This window comes from Canis aureus, chromosome 23, assembly GCF_053574225.1.
Source record: "Canis aureus isolate CA01 chromosome 23, VMU_Caureus_v.1.0, whole genome shotgun sequence".
NCBI classification, from domain to species: Eukaryota; Metazoa; Chordata; class Mammalia; order Carnivora; family Canidae; genus Canis; species Canis aureus.
In genome coordinates, this window is record NC_135633.1 from 41,426,122 (window position 1) to 41,445,309 (window position 19,188).

Sequence of the window (19,188 nt, forward strand, 5' to 3'; positions counted from 1 at the left end):
CTATTGGTTATCTAGGCTGAAGGAGGACTAGAAAAATGTCACCTGTCAGCACTCTTGTTTCCAGAGAAATTTCCCACAGATCCCTTTTAGGCACATGTCCTAAAAGTAGTCAATAAATTTTCTTCACGTATAACTCAGGTGATTTTCAAACTGCTGCTTCTGTGCTGGGTCTCCTGCCAAGGCATGTCTGTGGGAGGTGGAGACTCAAAATCATACTCTGACATCTTCCTTCTTCCACATTTTCTTCATCAATTCATCCATCAATAGACATTATGTTGTTTCTATTTCTTGGCTATTGTAAACAATGCTGCAGTGAATATTGGGGTGCAGATATCTTTTTGAATTGGTATTTTCATTTTCATCAAACACTCAGAAGTGGAATTACTGGGTCATATGGTAATTACATATTTAATTTTTGAGTTATTTTAAGTATAGTCAACACCTTTCATTTGGGTAAGATGCTGTTTCCCAATGCCTATAGAGCAAGTATAAAAAAGCAATTTTTAAAGTGGAAAGTAAATAGGAATTACCTCACTCTAAATTCTGTATTTATAGATTAGTTTTAAATTTGGTTTCACCAAAACTAACCAAGGAAGAAATGGTATAAAATTGACAATAAGAATGACCAGGATAACAGCCCTGGGGTCTGCCAATCTTTCCAAGTTTGTTTCAGTTTAGTGCTTCTTAAATCTTCTGGAAGAAAAAGTCCTGAGAATGTCTTTTAATTTTTTATGCATGTATTTAGTTTCTAGGGACTTTTATCCTATTCTGCAAGATGTAAGCTACCCTCAGATATTTTGTTCACACATAAAGTAACTTTTATAAAATATTCTGGTAACATTCCTATTTATGAAAAAGAGACTTTAAGGAAAAGTAAACAAAATGTCTATGTTGGTTAAAACTTTAGTGTTGTTGTGAAAGAATGACCTGTGTTTTAAAAGTTTGTATAGGTTGCTAAAATTTTGGTCTTTGTGAAAGCCAGAGAGCATTCATTGAACCAGTTGTTTCACAGCATCTTGGACCATACCACGATTCTTTTACCCTTTTGTTTCTTCTCCCCTTGACTTTCCATCTTCTTTCTATAAGCCAAAGACTATAATAACGTCACTGCTCAGTTATCTGAAAACCTCTTTCACTTACTCATGAATAACCTTGCTTGTCTGGGTCTAAGAAAAAGAAGGCATTCTACATGAGAGCTAGTAATAGTGAAAAACCTGGCAAATGTCTGAAAGCCTTTCTCAGGGTGGTCAGAGATTTAGCAAAAATTAAGCACTAAGTCCCAAATACTGTCAGTGAAGTTTGGGAAACTGTAGGACTGAGCTTCATTGTGGCTAAGTTTTGCAGGATAGTGATTCTATCGTCATTGTGATGAATCATATAGTTCTTGGTCAGTTTGGGTGGTGAAGAAGAGTTACCATTCAATAACTAGAATAAAAACATGAGTTTTTCCAATAACTGTCTCCACTTCTAAAATTGTTGAATACCACTTTCTTGCTGCTTTACCTTGTTAGAGACCCTCAGACAATAATGTGAAGAAGGCCAGGAACTTTCTTGGCCATTTACTGTTTACTAAGCCTCCTACCTCTGTAGACATATGGGCATGAATACTATCACTAGCGTAGCATAGTATCACATGCCTCCCTTTGGGATTGTCTGGTTCTTTGTGATGCTGGTGATCTCTGCTGATGTGGTAATTTTCTGGTCTTTGTGAATTTGGTTTGGATATGTTTCCTTAGTTGTTGTCTTGCCCTAAAGGGAGGTGCAAGATTTAAAAGCTAGATCAAGTGGGTTTGGTTGCCACTCCAAGAAGTCTGGATTTTGTTTTTAAGTCTAGTGAGAAAACTTTGAAAGATAATAACAAAATCTGATTGATACTTTAGGAAAAAAACTCAGGTAAGTCACAGATGGCCTAGCAACAGTGGAGGCAGAGGCCAGTTTAGGGGCTAATGCAGAAGTCTAGATGAGAAATTATTGCAGCTAAGATTAAAACAGTGGTGAGGCAGCTGGATTCAAACTATATTTTGATTGCCTAGCCAGTAGAACTTACTTATGGATTAGATCCAAGTAAGAAAGAAAACAAAGAGCAAAGGCCCAGAGGCATACGCAGAATTTACAAGGAAACCATTAAAACCACTGACAAAGGTGGGAGAACATCTCACCTGGCACTCAACCAGGTGTAAGGATGAGAATAGGAAACAACTGTTATAATCATAGGGCAGCAATTTCAAAAAAGCATACACAGTGGAATAATGGTGCAGAGCAAAGATTCATCCTTCCTCTCTGACCTCATGAGTCACCATAGGACACATTTCTACTTCCTCATGAAGTGAAAGCTATCTGCTTTTAGGGAAGGGCTATGATCAAAGAAAAGCAAGTATCAGGTAAGATGGAGTGGAGAAAAGATGAGAAGGGAGATAAAAAATCTAGAGAGATTTATTCATAATTGAATTATACTGAAGGTACACAAGGATAGAGACTGTAAATGAAGATGGATGATGAGAATTTTGCAAGAAAAAGCATGAGGAATCCCTCAATCTTAGCATTAGGTAGAGCTTGTCATTGAAAATGGGCTGAAGGCACATGTTAATGGTAAGGGAAGAGAAGTGCTGAGGAGGAAAATTTGCTTTAAAGGCCAAATAATACTTACCAATGCCAAGCTTCTGTCTGGAATGTTAACATCATGGTTACACACACCCCATGTTAATGGGAGGCCACAGTTGGGGGCCCTGTATTTGTTTTACACTTTAACTTTTCTAATTTCTACATTTACTGTTGAGTAGAGTAATTGTGACATCAGAAGAAAATCAACCAATCATGTTTTCCTGCTTCTCTTTTAAAATTTCCTCCTGCTTTTATTAGTCTTTTACCCTTTTCTATCTATACTCCTTCTAACTTCTCACTTGCCTTATAAGTTATGGCATACTGTACAATGTACTAACATTCTAAAATCTTATATTAGGTTTGAAACTGATTTTTGGCAGTTTTTGCACCCAGGATTTTTTAAATGCTCAACCAAGATGTTTCTCTTGTCATGAATTGCATCCATCATAATATCAACCGTTCACTTTTTTTTTGGGGGGGGGGGAAGGAGTGAACCTTGCTATCTGGATAACTAGATCGTCTTGTCACCTGTGATGTAATTAATGGCATAATGTCCATATTTGTACAGTGAACATCTAGGTGATCCCTCTCATATGAAAGATCAACATCTTCAGACAAAACATAGAATATGCGGCACAGCTAAACACTCTTCCTCCTCTATTAAATCTTAATTATTGGTATATTAAGGAATTTACATGTACTACCTTATTAGTACAGATCACACTTTTTCAAATCCTACTGTGAGCCATTTGATAGGATTTGAACTTAGAAGGTACAAGATTGGCTCTCTTAGGATATAAGAAGAGGGAGGGGAGAAAGGATTATATAAGAGCAATTTAGCCTAATAATGAATTTGTATCTGTATTAACAAAAAGCCAAAGAGTTGCTGAACCAGCTAACCAGACTATTTTTAACAATGGATTGGCAAGATGAAGATTACAGATGCCACCTATTGAGGCAGCGCCGACGTTCGGAGTTAAGGTAATACTGCTTCTTAGAAATTTTCACACTTAATTACATATTCAATATTTGCCTTCTTCTTGTACCATAGGCTTTCTAAAGGCAAGAACTATACCCTCAGGATTTTTCACAATGTCTGACATGCTAGGGCAATCCTCTTGTATCCCCTTTCTCCTCAGGAGCTTCGTATTATCACTTTGCTATCACTCAGTAAACCTGGCTTTGCTGCGACAACAACAAAAACCCAACTGTATGCTATAATCTTTCAGTAAATATTGATTGAATAAATTATTTTATTTTATTTATTTTTTTAAGATTTTATTTATTTATTCATGAGAAGCACAAAGAGGCAGAGACATAGGCAGAGGGAGAATCAGGCTCCCTGCAGGGAGCCCAATTTGGAACTCAATGCCAGAACTCCAGGGTCATGACCTGAACCAAAGGCAGATGCTCAACCACTGAGCCACCCAGGTGCCCTGAATAAATAATTTTAACTTGGGAAGATTAATCAAGTTGGGAAATTGTGCTGCTGAATATGCTGATGTCTTCTATTAGCCAAACTTTAATTAGCTATAAAAATTGGCATAGGAGTATGAAAACAAAGTTCTCAAATAAGTCCTTTTTTATTTTTTTATTTTGTTTTATTTTTTAGTAGGCTCCATATTGAGCATGGAGCCAACACAGGGCTTGAACTCAAGCCTGAGATCAAGACTTGATCTAAGATCAAGAGTCAGACACTTAATCAACTAAGCCATGTAGGCACCTCTTTAAGTCCTTTTAATCCTTAGTTCCTACCTTTTCTTTGTCCAACAAGAGATGAGAAAGGTATAGTCAATAGCCAGTGGTCTCATGGGTGGCAGATAGAAAAAGCCAAGGGTCTAGAGAGAAATTATATAATAGGTCCTCAAAAGGTATATGTTTAGCATATTTTTGTGTAAACTGACACATAGAATGTGTGTTATTGTATGTGACCTGGAGAAGACCTTTGTCACCCTACTGTTAAAGTAGAAACTGGATATTTATTAAAATTCCCATATTTTTAAATAAACAATTATGGATGTTCTAGGAAAAATGTTTCTTAAACTCTGAGGAGTATAGTTACTTCACGGGCTATTGCTTCTGTTTGAATAGACTGAAGTTATTCAGTTGGTTTTGCAGCTGCTATGAGAGAGAAGTTGTCTTGTTTTTTTTTTTAATTTTTTATTTTATTTTATTTATTTATGATAGGCACACAGTGAGAGAGAGAGAGAGAGAGAAAGAGAGAGGCAGAGACATAGGCAGAGGGAGAAGCAGGCTCCATGCACCGGGAGCCCGACGTGGGATTCGATCCTGGGTCTCCAGGATCGCGCCCTGGGCCAAAGGCACGCGCTAAACCGCTGCGCCACCCAGGGATCCCAAGTTGTCTTGTTTTGAAAATAATATCTTTCTGAAGGTGTTCATCCTCTAAAGTAGAAATGCTGGAATCGTCAGTTAAGGTATGGTAAAGAACTACAAGAGCTGGGCTCTTTCAAGCTAGGGCTTTTTAGCAATATAGAAAGATTTTTAAAATCTTTTTAATTGAAGTGTAATTGACATACAGTGTAATATTAGTTACAGGTAAACAACATATTTATTCAGCGATTTTATACATTACTCAGTGCTCACTACAGTAAATGTAGTCATCATCTGTTACCATACACTGTTACTGCAATATTCACCATAATCCCTATGCTGCACTTTTCATCAGTCTCACTTATTTTACAGCTGGAAATTTGTACCTCTTAATCTCCTTCACCTATTTTGCCCTATCCACCTCCTCTCTGGCAACCATCAGTTTGTTCCCTGTATTTTAGAATGTTTGTTTCTTTTTTTTTTTTTAGATTTCACATATAAGTGAAATCATATAGTATTTGTCTTTCTCTGATTTATTTCACTTAGCCTAATACCCTCTAGATACATCCATGTCATCACGACAAATTCTTTCTATGGCTGAGTAATATTTCATGGTATAGGTATACCCCATCTTTATCTGTTCATCTATGGATAGACACGTGGGTTGCTTGCATATCTTGGCTATTGTAAATAATGCTACAATAAACATACAGGTGCATGCACCTTTTCAAATTAGTGTTTGAGTTTTCTTTGGACAAATAGCCAGCAGTGAAATTACCAGATTATATGGTATTCTATTTTTAATTTTTTTGGAAGCCTCCATACTGTTTTCCATACTGACTGCACCAATTTACCTTCCCACCATTTTACTGTCTGCACCAATTTACATGCATGAGGGTTCCCTTTTCTCCATATCCTCACCAGCACTTGTTTTTTGTGTTTTTTATTTTAGCCATTCTGACAGGTATGAGATGATATCTCATTATGGTTTTGATTTGCATTTCCCTGATAAGTGACATTCAGCATCTTTTTATGTTTCTGTTGGCCATCTGTACGTTGTCTTTGGAAAAATGTCTATTGAGGTCCTCTGTCCATTTTTTTATTAGATTATTTGTGGGGTTTTGGTGTTGAGTTACATATACTTTGAGATTAGTTGACTAAAGATAACTTGGTTCAAAGTTACTCTCAGAGATTCTACCAAAGTTCCAAGGGAAAAATCTGTAAGATATATCTATCGGCAGTTACAGTTCAATAAAAATGAATTTAGACTCCTTTGGCAACTTGCTAGGACCTTAACTAAGGTTAAGGCACCTTGTTAGAGGTGCCTTAACTAAGATCATCAAGGCCTTAGACAATGCAATGAAAATTGGTAGTATGACCACAGAAGTACTATCCCCTTCATAATTTATTTAGTAGACATGTTTATTTGGCTACAAAACTGCTTTTGGTTGAATACAAAGAATTCAGTCATGAACTGCTGAAGATTACCTTTAGGATGAAATGGATGGATGCAGGACACCTATTTACAAAGACTACCATTTTGCAAACCTTCTAAACACTCTTTTTAAAATATTTTATTTTTATTTGAGAGAGAGAGTGTGTGTGTATGCAAGACTGGGGGGAAGGCAGAGGGAGAGGGAGAGAATCTCAAGTGGAATCCACATTGAGTATGGAGCCTGATGTGGGGCTGGATCTGTCAACCCTGAGATCATGAACTGAGCCAAAAGCAAGAGTCAGATGCTTAACCAACTGAGCCACCCAGCACACCCACTCTTCTAAACAATTTTAAAGAGAAATACTCTACAACTGATAAGGGGAGGGCAGGGATGATGGTGTTTGTTGAGAACCTACTGTCTCTTATGGTTGGGTAGGCACTTAAAGTGGTTAATCTTATTAATTTGAACCTACAATATTTTAGTCGGGTAGGGAAAAACCCCAGTTCAGAAGACACTGAGAATTACAGAAATTTGGAGTCTTGCTCAGGTGGGGATTGACAAAACAACTCAGTCTCATCAGTTTTTGATATTGATGCATGGTTAAGGAACTAATGTGTTACAGTGGAGCAGCCTCTATCAGAAATGCTTCCCAAGTGTGACCAGTTAGGAATTAGGGCAGAATTTGGCAGCAGGGCAGTCAACAGGGAAGGAAAAGCAGTACTTCAATGCACCTTGCTGCTGAAATTCTGCAATTACTGCAATAGCAGTGGCAGAGACCACTGGGAAAATTAAAGGGAAAGCTCACTAAAAGGAGTGGGGAGATTAGCAGGGGGAGCTGTCACGTGGTACCACTTCTCATCAATTGCAGATTTAAACAGGAACAGATGTGTCTCTTTAGTCCTATTTTACTATCCCCCCAGGAATGAGAAGGCTCTGCCCCCGCAACAGCCCAGCCAATAAGATACATCCCTGTCAGCCAATAAAAAGCCTCTGTACTTCACACTACCTGTTTACTCCAACAGACTTTTTTTTAATAACAGCAATTACTCTCCCTCCCCCTTTGCCTGCCCCCATAAAAGAATATTCTTCTTTGTTCTCTGGTAGTTTGCCTGTCTTGGATTGGAATTCTCTGCAACACCTGACCCACCTCACTTTTGCTAGTAAAATAACTGACAGCTTAATTTTTAAGGTTAACATTACTTAGTGAGCAGATATGGAATCTCAGAAGACCCCCCCAATAGCTCCAAGGCTAATGAGCGAACAAGTGCCAGACCTCAAAAAGCCAGTTGACCTCACTGCTTTCTTGCCGACCTTGAAGTTCAAGGGTAAGTCTTCTCCTGGATTTGATTTCTGCACTATTTTTTTGTGTTTGTGTTGATCTCTTCAGGCTTTATTTAGGATTTAAGGCCTCACTACTTCTGAGAGTACTTGTTCAGTGTTTGGTCTGACTCCTCTTTGGAACCAGACTGTGCCTGTTGGAACTGTGCTGGCCTTTGGTGAGACTCCTTTTGGAACTAAGATATTCCTATTGGAACTGTGCTGTTAAAGGAGTTTTTGTTTTTTTTTTTTTTTTCTCTAGAGAACCCTCTAAAAAAATAAGATCTTAGTCATCAGAATGCTTTGAGAGGGTCCTTCCTTCTGGGACTCCTGCTGGTTTTATGTCTAAAAACTGAGGTTGCCCTTCATGTGCGTTTCTAACTAAATGGAGCAACTTCATCAAAAGTCATTTAGAACTTTAATGGCTGTTATAGAGAGCTTATGATTTCCTCAGAAAGCCACAACTAACAAAAGACTGAATGGGATGCCTCTTTAATTGGTAACTTGAAACTTGAAACAAATGTGTTTAGGATTCTAAGTTTGCTTCTTTGTGAAATACTATTTCTAAATTAACTGAGGCAAATGATTGAAATAAATCGAAATGGCTTCTGAGGATTATTTTTCCTTTCCTCCTCTTCTGTCTCCAGATGCATTGCCTCCACCTTGTGTGCATGTCCTTTGTCCTCTGTTCCTTTGTGCTAGCCTATCCTCTTGTATATGCCCCCTCCCCATTCTAATCCTTCTGTTGAACTTCCTTTTTCTTCTGAATCTCTTTCCAGTCCTTCCTCTCCTGAAGGTATTAAAATCTACCCTATAAAGTTCAGTCTTCTGAGGTGCTAAATAAACCCCAAGGGTCTTAAGTTTCCTGGAATAAGGCTGAATTTCGAGCCAGTTTCCTAAAGTGACCCAGGAGCCCCCTCTAGGTTTGCTTAAGAATATAGCATAGGTATTCAAATTTACCACCTGATTTCTCAGATTTATATCCATCCACATGCCTATTGGTGAGGGCCAGGCCAAGTAACTAGGTAAAATTAGCTCAATGGGAGAACATCCTGAAAGGGATTTGGAGAAATAAACCCAAACTTGTGGCAAAATGCTTGAACACTCCCAGGAAATCTACACCAAGCAGTTAGAGTAGCCTTTCCTAAGCCTGTTAATTAGTACAGAATTCATGTTTGTACACAAACCCGGGTGAAACCGTTAGTATCTATTACAGACATCTGCAAATTGTCTTTAAAGGAAATTTTGGTCTTTGTTTAGGTGTTAAATCCACCTGGGTAGCATTTAATTCTGCTTGTTAATGGGCTGAAAGAGGCTCTTTCTCTTTTAGTTAAAAGGATTGTGATAGGGGCCACCTGGGTGGCTCAGTGGTTGAGCATCTGCCTTTGGCTCAGGTCATGATCCTGGGGTCCAGGGCATCAGGCTCCCCAGAGGGAGTCTGTTTCTCCCTCTGCTTATGTCTCTGCCTCTCTGTGTGTGTGTCTCATGAATAAATAAATAAAATCTTAAAAAAAAAAAAAAAAAGGACCATGATGGAGTGGGAAACTGTGTCCCCTCTAAACTTCTTTGGCAAACTAGCTTACTCATATCCCAGATAAGTCACCTAAAAGACAGATGGCTACAATTCTCAATTTTCAGTTCTGGAAAATGAAGGCTCCTCCACAGATCCAAAAAACTCCTAGTTTCTGCTATTACTGCGAAGGGCCAGGACATTGGGGAAAAAAAGACTGTTATAAATTGAAGCATTCCAGTGCCAATGATTCCCGGTCTCCAGGATCACGCCCTGGGCTGAAGGTGGCGCTAAACAGGTTGATCTCTCTGTCTCTGATGAATAAATAAATAAAATCTTTTTTAAAAAATAGTTCAAATAGTGAGGGTCTTTAATAAACCTCAGCAGGTTCCTGTCTGTCTGCCTCTCCTTTTGTCTAGGTCCTTTGTGAGATACACACTCTTCTGCTTAGTTCCTCTAACCTTATTCATTTAGTGGGCTACAATTTCTTAGAAAATAATCCTACTGGAATTTTTCTCTCAAAAGGAAATAATTCTAGAATTTGACTGTAGTAATCTAAATAGCCAGTCAAGGAAATTAAATAACGCTTCGCTAGCTCTTATTTGTTTTGTTTCTGATACCATTATAGCTGAGTCTGGAGACCGTGATCATTTGTTCTTATTGGATCCGCTATCATCCTCTTTATGGGAAAACTCTTCAAATTATATTGGCAGAATCCATAGTGCATTTCCCATCAAGATTCAGACAGATCCATTAGAAATATCTCCTCAGAATTAATAAAGATTAATTAGAGTCCTTCCTCCCACAGCCCTTTTGGTTAAGGCCACTCTGGAGAAATAATAAGATCCCCTTTAGCCATCCTGCATCCCATGTAGCAGAAGCCCCCCACCACTCCCTGATTCTCCTTACACGCAACACTCAAATCAGTTGCTTTACTTTGTAGGTCATCCTCCTGCTAACCGCTCCTCATGTAATTCTTATCGCTGCAGTAACCTTAGCCTTGCTATTATCCTCTGCTTCATGGATGAAATCCCTCATGACTGCTTAATGCTGACAGATCGCATTTGCCTCCTTGTGAAAATTTACAGGAAACTCCTAACTGATGCAGATTTTTCATGGTTTAATAATTGTTTCTTATTTAAAGGATGCATATGGTAAATATTGTGTTGGGTATGCTATTGCAACTCCTTTGGAAGTCATTGAGTCCATACCTTTACCTGTGGCTATTTTGGCCAGCAGGTTTAGGTGTAAGCCTTAGTTGGGCTTGTACCTTAACCAAGGGTAGGACCACAAACATTTATAACCAATAGTCAGTATGCCTTTCGAGTAGCTCATGAATTTAGAATGTTATGGAAACAATGAAGTTTCCTTACCTCCAATGGCAATAAAAGAAAAAATAGCTCTTAGGTCCCAAATTTATTAGATGTCATACTTTTGCCAGCAGCTCTAGCTATTACTACACTTCCTGGGCCTTTCAGAGTTTACTCCTAGAATCCAAAGGAAACCATTTCACTGATCTTTCCACCAAAATGCTGTTCTCAGCGAAACCAAGACCCAAACCTCTATTATGGTTCAAAGGGATGTTTTCTCAAATGATGAATTGGAGAAAATGAAATGAGCTATCCAACAATTGGCCTTAGAGGGAAAAATATTGGAAATCTAATAATTGTTGGTTTGATTAAAAAAAAAAAAAATACTCTGGTTTAGACCCAACAATCGTGCCTTGCGAGAAGTCCTAGAAGTCCTAGAATTCCTACCACTTACTGTTGAACATGCATTAAACCATTGGTCTATTGGCAAAATAATAGTGTTTGGGAATGTTAGTAGGGAAATGTTAATAAGGCTACAAAAAGCACCTACCTTGATTATCTCACCTGTCCAAAGTGTAATCCAAAAAACCCAATTCACACAGATGAACTTCATACAGCTTCCCTGTTCCATGAATATAAAGGTTTTAATTATGGTTTTCTCATAGGAATAAAGCCTTTTCCTTGTAGACAGGCCAAATGCTTAGTCTATGGCTTAAATTCTGTTAGAAGATTATCCCTCCCTGGGGAATCCCTCTTGAACTTCATAGTGATTGAGGAGCTCATTTTACCAGTCAGGTGCTTCAGCATGTCTGTGCTGTCTGGCCAGTGTAACAACTTTGATTGCGTGTACCATCTTCAATCCTCAGGGTTAATTGGTTGCACTAATAGCATTAATTGACAGAATTTGTACAGGGCCTCCAAATATCTTGGCTGAAAGCATTCCTGTTGGTCTTCTAAATTGCAGATGTACCCGCTTTGGGATTCCTAGACTCTCAACCTTTGAAATGATCAAAGTATGTCCTATGCACTTGGCCCGTGCCTCCTCTGACTCAGTTGATAAAAGGGGATCCACTTTAATATTGTAAAGGCCTCGTTGCTTCTCTTGAAAATAACCATGCTTTGGTAGAGCAATCTTTACATCATGTACTCAAGTACATGTAAGACAGACCTCAAGTGCTCTGCCACCTGGAGATTTCATCTGTTGGAATAGACCTTTCCAGAGAGACTCTCTTCAACGTCACTGGAAGGGACCTTATCAGGAACTGCTAACCAACCCTTGGACCGGGGAATAGATTCTTGGGTTCAAGGTGACATATCTAAAGAAAGCTCCAAACCCTGATTGGAGCTGCACACCAACTGGTGACCTGAAAGTGAAGATTTCCTGGAATTGAAGCAGATGACATCTGATAAGACAGCTTTCCCAAGATGTCCAGACCATAACTATATCCCTTCTTCTCACTGTTTGCTGTGGCTTTCTCTTATGGAAAGAAAATGCTTTTTTCTCCCAACTCTTGTGAAAAGGGAAATGTCATCTTTTGACTATGGTCTTTTGGAAACAACCTTGTGATCCGGTGAGCTTTGTCTGAAGGATGACAAGGTTAGTATTCACAAAAGCCTTTATTCTGAACTGCAACCAAACTCCTGGTTCTTACCCAAATTCATGGCTTTTGAATTTACAGCTTTACATCTATATTATTGATAACACATTTGCTTCCAAAGAGTCCTTTTGAGAAAACAATACCATTTTTAAAAATCTTTGAAGTTTTGCAACAAGTTCATCTGCTACTGCTTCATGTTTATACCTTCACTGTATCTTCCCAAATGCATTTTGTTAATTCTTTCAGTGGCTCTTGCTGTATCCACTCATCTGCTCTCAACGTTGCTTTAAGTGGAGACTTCCAGAAAACATACATGACTCCAGGTTTGTTTTTTTAAAGGAGAACATTTCTCTTCTAGGTAGGAATAAGTGCCAATAAACATTTTGGTTGACTACTTTCCAAACTTAAACTTCACTAAAATGGAGTGGGGAGGCCAGCAGTGGACGCTCTCACACTCTACCACTCATCTACAATTTTAGATGCCAACCAATAGAGATGTACTTTGCAAGGGGATACCACTTTACTTTCCAGCAGGAGGAAGAAAAGGTTTTTCTCCTCCCCCAGCAACAGCTTAGCCAATGAGAGGCTTTCACAACTCAGCCAATGAAAAGCCACTGTACTTTAAACTCCTGTGTTACCCCAATGGACATCTTGTTCACAAGAGCCCGCCGAAATGCCTTTCCTCTATAAAAGACTGTCCAGCTGCTTTGCTTTCCCCTCTTGCCTGTGGTTTTGCAGTAGTGTGCATTTTTGGAATTGTAATTTTGTGCTATTCTCGACCCATTTTTGTTGGTGCAATAACACAGTTTCATTTTTAAGGCTAACAGTTGAGCTCTTTAGGAGAACACTAGGGATATTTTTTGTTCATTAGCCACCTCCTCCCTTTCCCCACAGCGGACTGTCCTGATTACTGCAGAATCAACATCAGGGAAGTTGCAGGCCAGCAGGAAGGCTGTCTCCTCCCGTTGCCGGACTTCCCTTTCCCCCCTTAAGCCCCCTGGGGGCCAGAGGGCGGGGAGTTGTTTGCCCCTGGCCCGGAGGGCGGGGCGCTGCGGCGGGGCTCGGGCTCCGCAGAAGGCCGGCGGGCGGGGGGCGGGCACCTCCGCCTCCCTCTGTATCTGCTCTCTGTATCTGCAGGCGAGAGGCCGGCTCTTTCCGGAACCCCAAGCTCTGTCCCCAGGGAGCCATGGCGACGTCCAGGGCCTGTCTCCACCTTTGGATGTGCGGGGCTGCGGCGCTGGCGTCTTTCCTGGCGGGGTTTACGGCGGGTAAGTGCGCTCCGCTTGCCGGGAGGGCTGCGCGCTGGCTTCGCTGGGCCCCGGCCCGGGCCGACTCCACGGGGCTCAGCCCAACTGGACGCCGAATGGAATGCATTTGACTTTCTTAATGAAGCGTGACTGACGTTCAGGTTTATGAAAGGTTCAGGGAGGTCAGCGTACTCGGCAAGAGCCGTCGGGTCAGGGCCGTCCCTATCCGCAGGGATGAGAACGCGGCTTCATTTACAAGCACTGTTAGTGCACGGACAGCGCTGCAGAAACTGCCCTTCCGCAGTCACTTAGTGCATGAACATTGGCGTGACGGTGTGTCAGGCGTTGTGCTATGGACTAGATCGCCCCAAGGAGAACAAGAAAATTAGAGGCCCGTGCCTTGATGCATTTCATGTAGGAAAGTGAAAAGAAGATCTTTGATAACACTGCTTTGTTTTGTTTTTTTTAAGATGTTATTTATGAGAGAGAGAGAGAGAGAGAGAGAGAGAGAGAGAGGCAGAGACACAGGCAGAGGGAGAAGCAGGCTCCATGCAGGGAGCCTGACGTGGGACTCGATCCTGGGTCTCCAGGATCACGCCCTGGGCTGAAGGCGACGCTAAACCGCTGAGCCACCGGGCTGCCCCATAACACTGGTTTTAACCAACTCAGAATTACACTGCATGGTAGAATTTGAAGGATTTCTGCGTTTAATATGAACATTTTTGTAAAGCTACCCTTCAGCTATTTAAGGACTTTTTTTTTTTTTTGGCTTCTAATTTTTATAAAAGTCAAAAGCAATTATCTACGTACATATGGTAAGTATATGTGTATGCGTTCTCTCCCCTAGGCTGGTTTAGTAAGCCTTTGAGAGAAACCACCACTTCACTCCGCTATCATCAAAGTATACGGTGGAAACTGGTATCTGAGATGAAAGCTGAAAATATTAAATCATTTCTTCGGTAAGTTTGTTTTGATGTTTGGTCTTAAAATGTTTAAAATATTGCAAGGGAGAAGTGTATTACAACTAATTTTATTCATGATCTCACATTGATTTATGGTAGTTTAAAATGTCCCTCTAAACTATCCAAGGTAAAATGTATTTGAATTTGCAGGAGTGAGTCTTTCTTCTCTAACTTCATCTACAGAAAAAGTACCGGGTTGCTTTATTAAGAGATGTTTCAACTACATGTAACTTTAGACTGCAAGTGAATGTTATTTCTTCCTTATGCCTGGGTTCAATCAGCAATTTTATTTAAAGGTGCTATTCTGTCAGGAAGACTTAGATGGTTGTAAAATTAGATTTAAAGGAGGGGAGATTAAAGTTTCAGAATGTCACAAATTAAACCTTTGTCCCACACTGCAAATACAAGTAACACAAATTGGACAAAATAAGAGCAAAAGGATCAGTGCAAAATTCTTGAAATGCTAAGAATGCATTTGCCATACAACGTAGCAATTTTTACCCTTGGGCATTTATGCTGGAGAAATGAAAAACTATGATCACGTAAAACCTGTACACCAATGTTAATAGACAGCATTAATCATAATATCCAAAAACTGAACATAAATGTCCCTCCAGCGGTGAAAAGTTAAACTATAGTAGTTAATCCTATACGTTTTTCTTTTTAAAAATTGCTTTTACTTTAAGCCATTTGCACTTGCAAGTTAATTTTAGAATCACCTTCTGAATTCCTACAAAAAAATCCTGCTGGAATTTTTATTAAAGTTGCATCAATCTATAGATGAATTCGGAAGAGAAGTGACATCTTTAAAATATGGAGTCTTTCAGTCTCGTTATTCATTTGTCAGAGGGAGGTACTATAGTTTTGATTATTGAAGCTATATAGTAAGCCCCAGCGATGTGTAGAATGATTCCTCCCATCTTATTTTTCTAAACAATTGTTTTAGCTATTCTATATCCTTTTCCTTTACATATAAAACATAGAATAAACATACGTCTACAAAAAACATTGCTGAAATTTTTTTTTTTTTACCATGATTACACTAATCTTATAGAACAATTTGGGGGTACTTGACATTTTTCCTATGTCCAGTCTTCTAATCCATAAACCTAGTAAATCTCTCGTTATTTAGGTCTTCTTTGTTTGCTTTTATAACGTAATTTTCAGGATGCAGACCCTGGATGTGTACTGTTCGATTTATATCCAAGTATTTAATTTTCTTTGGAGGAATTGTAAGTCATATTGGGTTTAATTTCAGTTTCCACATGTTTGTTAATATATAGAAGTACTGTTGATTTTTTTTTTGTGTGTGTGTGTTAAAAAAACTGTAGTTTTTTGCATCCTGTAGTCTCTCTGAACTCATGTCTTTAGGAGTTTCTTGTTGATTCACTGGGATTTTCTATGTAGACAATCGTGCCATTTTCAAATAGGGACAATTTTATTACTACCCTTCCAAATTGTATGCGTTTTAAACTTGGGTTTGTTTTGTTCTTATTGCGCTGACTGAAATCCAATAGTATTTCTTTTTTGTTGGTTTCTAATCTTAGAGGGAAAGCATTTAGACTTTCATAATTGCGATACTGTCTATAGATTTGTTGTAAATGCTCTTTATTTAGTGAAGGAAATTCCCCTGTATTCAAAATTGCTAAAAGATTTTTATCATGAATGGATATTGATACTGTCAAAAAGTTATTTTTCTGCATCAATTTCTCTGATCATGTTTTTTTCTTTAGCTGGTTAGGAATCTAGCGATTCCTTTACTGATTTTTGGAGGCCTAGGGATCAAATTATATCAAGAAGGGAGTCACAATCTCCAGGAGTGCAAAAGTGTATATTTTTCCCATTAATCATGTAAACTTTTGCTTTTTATATTATGAAGATTATTTATAGGACAGAATTACCCTTTTATCTTTATGAAATGTCCTTTTCTTTGGTAATTGCTATCTTTAAATCTATGTTATTTGGTATAAATATTGCCACTTCAGCCTCCTTACATTTACATTTACATGGTGATCTTCTTCCATCTACTTTTAATCTACCAGTTTGTTTAGAATTAAAATGTACCTTCAATAGAGAGCATTTAATTGCCACGTGGTATTTAATATATTTTGGTCATCTTAAAGTGTATCATCCTCTGTAGACAGCAGATAGTAGCAATTTGCTATTATATTCCTTCTGGTAATCTATGCCTTTTAATTTGAGTATTTAGTCCCTTAACAAATAATATAACCACTGATATGGTTAAACTTAGCTCTACTAATTTATTGTTTTCTGTTTACTCTGTTTTTGTTCCTTCTCATCTTCTGCCACCTTTTTAGTAAAATTTTATTTCAGATAATCTTTTGCTTATACATTCTTACTTTTTTTTTTTGGTAGATGCTCTGGTCCTTTCATCATACATCTATAATTTATAACTCTTCACTCAATTCTTATTTTTGCACAACTTAACATACAGTAGAGAACTCACATTTCTATATTGCCATTTATCCTCTCCTCTATTATCCTTTATATTAGAGCTGTCAAAAGTATCTTATCTACAATGCAATATAAACCTTGAAAAGTAATTTTTCATTGACCACATATGTTTTGAGAGCCAATTAAAAATTAGCATTTTATATCTTATTTCCAGTGATCTTCATTTGTTTTTGAAAATTTGGGTTATCCCACGATATTTCTATTTAGTCTGAATAACTTTCTTAAGCATTTTCTATAATGTGGGGTCCAGTGGTGACAAATACTTAGTTTTTCTGTCTATAAAATCCTTACTAAATCATAGTTTTTGAAGCATAATTTTCCTGGATATGGACTTTTAAGATGATTTTGTTTTCTTCTCCTTTCAGAAATTTCAATGCTTTTTCCTTGTCTTCTGTCTAATATTGGCATCTTATGAAAAGTTTATAGTTATTCAAGTTATATAACCTACATCATTTTGTCTTTAATTTTGAGTAGTTTTACTATGTGCCTAGGTATAGTTTTAGTCAAATTTATTCTGTTTATGGCCCTCTGAGATTCTTGACTTTGTAAACTTCTATCTTTCACTAAGGTAGGAAGGTTTTACTCATTATTTCTTAAAATTTTCTGCACTATTCTCTTTTCCCCTTCCAAGACTCCATTTAAACCCTAGAATCAAATAGAGTGAATACAGTATGGTGTGTTTCCTCCTGATTTAATGAGGTCATGAAGTTCCATCTTAAATTCCATGGATGAACTAGAGCAAACTATAGTAATGTATGAAAACGACTATACTATTTTATGAAATTGAGCTGATTTATGATGTCTGTTTTGAAGTGCTCATTTAGAGATAAAATAATCACTAGGCAGTTAGGATGCATGTCATTTAAAGAGTGACTCAGTCTTTATTTTTCCTCCAATACAGTAAAATGGCAGAATATTTTATCAGTTAAAACAGAATGCTTGTCTTTTACGCAATTTAAAATATCAGGTATAATGTTAACACTATTGAACTCTGTCTGCAGTGTATCATGATGTGTCTGAAAGGAGTCACCTAGAAAATTAGATGTCAGAAGCAAAACTTAGTAATGTTCTTGACCATTAAAATTTGTTTATTTTATCTCTATTACCCTTTAATATGTAATACAGCATAAGGTGATAAGTAATAGTTTATATGATTGTATTTTTGGAGTTGGCTTTTTTCTTTACCTCCAACTGAATACAGAAATTGCGCACCAAGAATGACAAAAATAGATGTAGAGTGAGATACATTGAATTGAATTAGGAACTCAAGATTTTAATGAATAAGGAAGAGTGACCCACAGTTTTTTTTCTTTTTTTTTAAAGATTTCATTTATTTATTCATGATAGACAGGGGGTGGGGCAGAGACACGGCAGAGGGAGAAGCAGGCTCCATGCCGGGAGCCCGACCTGAGAATCAATCCCGGGACTCCAGGATCACATCCTGGGCCAAAGGCAGGTGCTAAACCACTGAGCCACCCAGGGATCCCTCTGACCCACAGTTTTAACAGCTTCCAGAAGGTATAGGTGGTAACTTTTGGTGTGAGATTTAGAAGAGTCATTATTTTTTTAAATGATTTTCTTTCTTTTTTTTTTTTTTCTTTTTAAAGATTTTATTTATGAGAGAGAGAGAGACAGACACATAAGGGAGAAGTAGGGCCAGGATCCTGGGATCACAACCTGAGCCAAAGGCAGATACTCAATCACTGAGCCACCCAGGTGCCCCCTGAAAGAATCATTGTTTTTGAAAGAACTCCTAGCACATCTTCTAGCCCTGAGATATGTGGGGGCATGGGAAATAAAACAGCTTGCAAGTGAGCAGGGTCCTCCGAGGAAACCAGTTAAGGCAAGGAAATCAAGCAAACATTCAGAATGGTGGCTGAGGGTAAAAGAATTGTTGATCATAGTTATAGAAGGTTTATGATCAGTGAAAGAGCCCAGGAAGGAGAGGTGTTAAAGATTGGGTTCTTGATTCTAATGTAGTGGGAAGAATTCGATATCTTCCCCAGCCTCAACTGTTGAGTATTCATCCTCCTTCATGTATTCAGTAAGGATTACCTCCTTTCCAGCCCAGGAGTATCTTGACTGGTCCATAATCCAGTCATTATAACTCTTCCTTCTGGTGATGTTTCTTTCATTTGAGAAGAGGTATATATTCTATGATCAATGAAATGAGAGGGAAGTTTAGCTGTGATCTTCTACCATAAGTTTTCCTCTGTTAAAAGGAACACAGAAGAGGAAATAGATGTTCTTGTTTGTACATGTTTCTCCTGAGCATTACAGTGTGAGTATATGATATCTGGAACTGTACCCACCTTGGGACCATAACGAGAAATTTAGAAATGAACTAAAGGATGTTACACCCTGTGGCTCTTTTTTTTTTTTTTTTTCCACTTCTTTATTC

At 38.3% G+C, this 19,188-nt stretch overlaps 2 protein-coding genes across 35 annotated transcripts in view; one reads left to right on the plus strand and one right to left on the minus strand.

Moving 5' to 3' along the window:
• LOC144295044 (tripartite motif-containing protein 77-like) overlaps positions 1–2,934 on the minus strand; it is a 62,122-nt gene extending 59,188 nt beyond the window's left edge. For 6 of the 29 annotated variants that reach the window (XM_077867406.1, XM_077867411.1, XM_077867408.1 and 3 more), the window contains exon 1: positions 2,648–2,794. The gene's annotated coding sequence lies outside the window, so the exon portion shown is untranslated. Of the gene's footprint in view, positions 1–2,647 lie in introns of all 29 variants that reach the window. The other 23 variants (XM_077867400.1, XM_077867421.1, XM_077867401.1 and 20 more) reach the window with 14 other exon arrangements.
• The window catches only part of NAALAD2 (N-acetylated alpha-linked acidic dipeptidase 2), a 63,170-nt gene that overhangs the window by 397 nt on the left and 43,585 nt on the right, over positions 1–19,188 (plus strand). The window contains exons 1-4 of one of the 6 annotated variants that reach the window (XM_077867390.1): positions 1,747–1,893; positions 3,477–3,582; positions 13,241–13,371; positions 14,198–14,309. In XM_077867390.1, coding sequence (XP_077723516.1) covers positions 3,518–3,582; positions 13,241–13,371; positions 14,198–14,309 — 308 coding nt within the window. In that variant the 5' untranslated portion in view covers positions 1,747–1,893; positions 3,477–3,517. Of the gene's footprint in view, positions 1–1,746; positions 1,894–2,882; positions 3,374–3,476; positions 3,583–13,240; positions 13,372–14,197; positions 14,310–19,188 lie in introns of those variants that run through there. The other 5 variants (XM_077867392.1, XM_077867394.1, XM_077867389.1 and 2 more) reach the window with 5 other exon arrangements.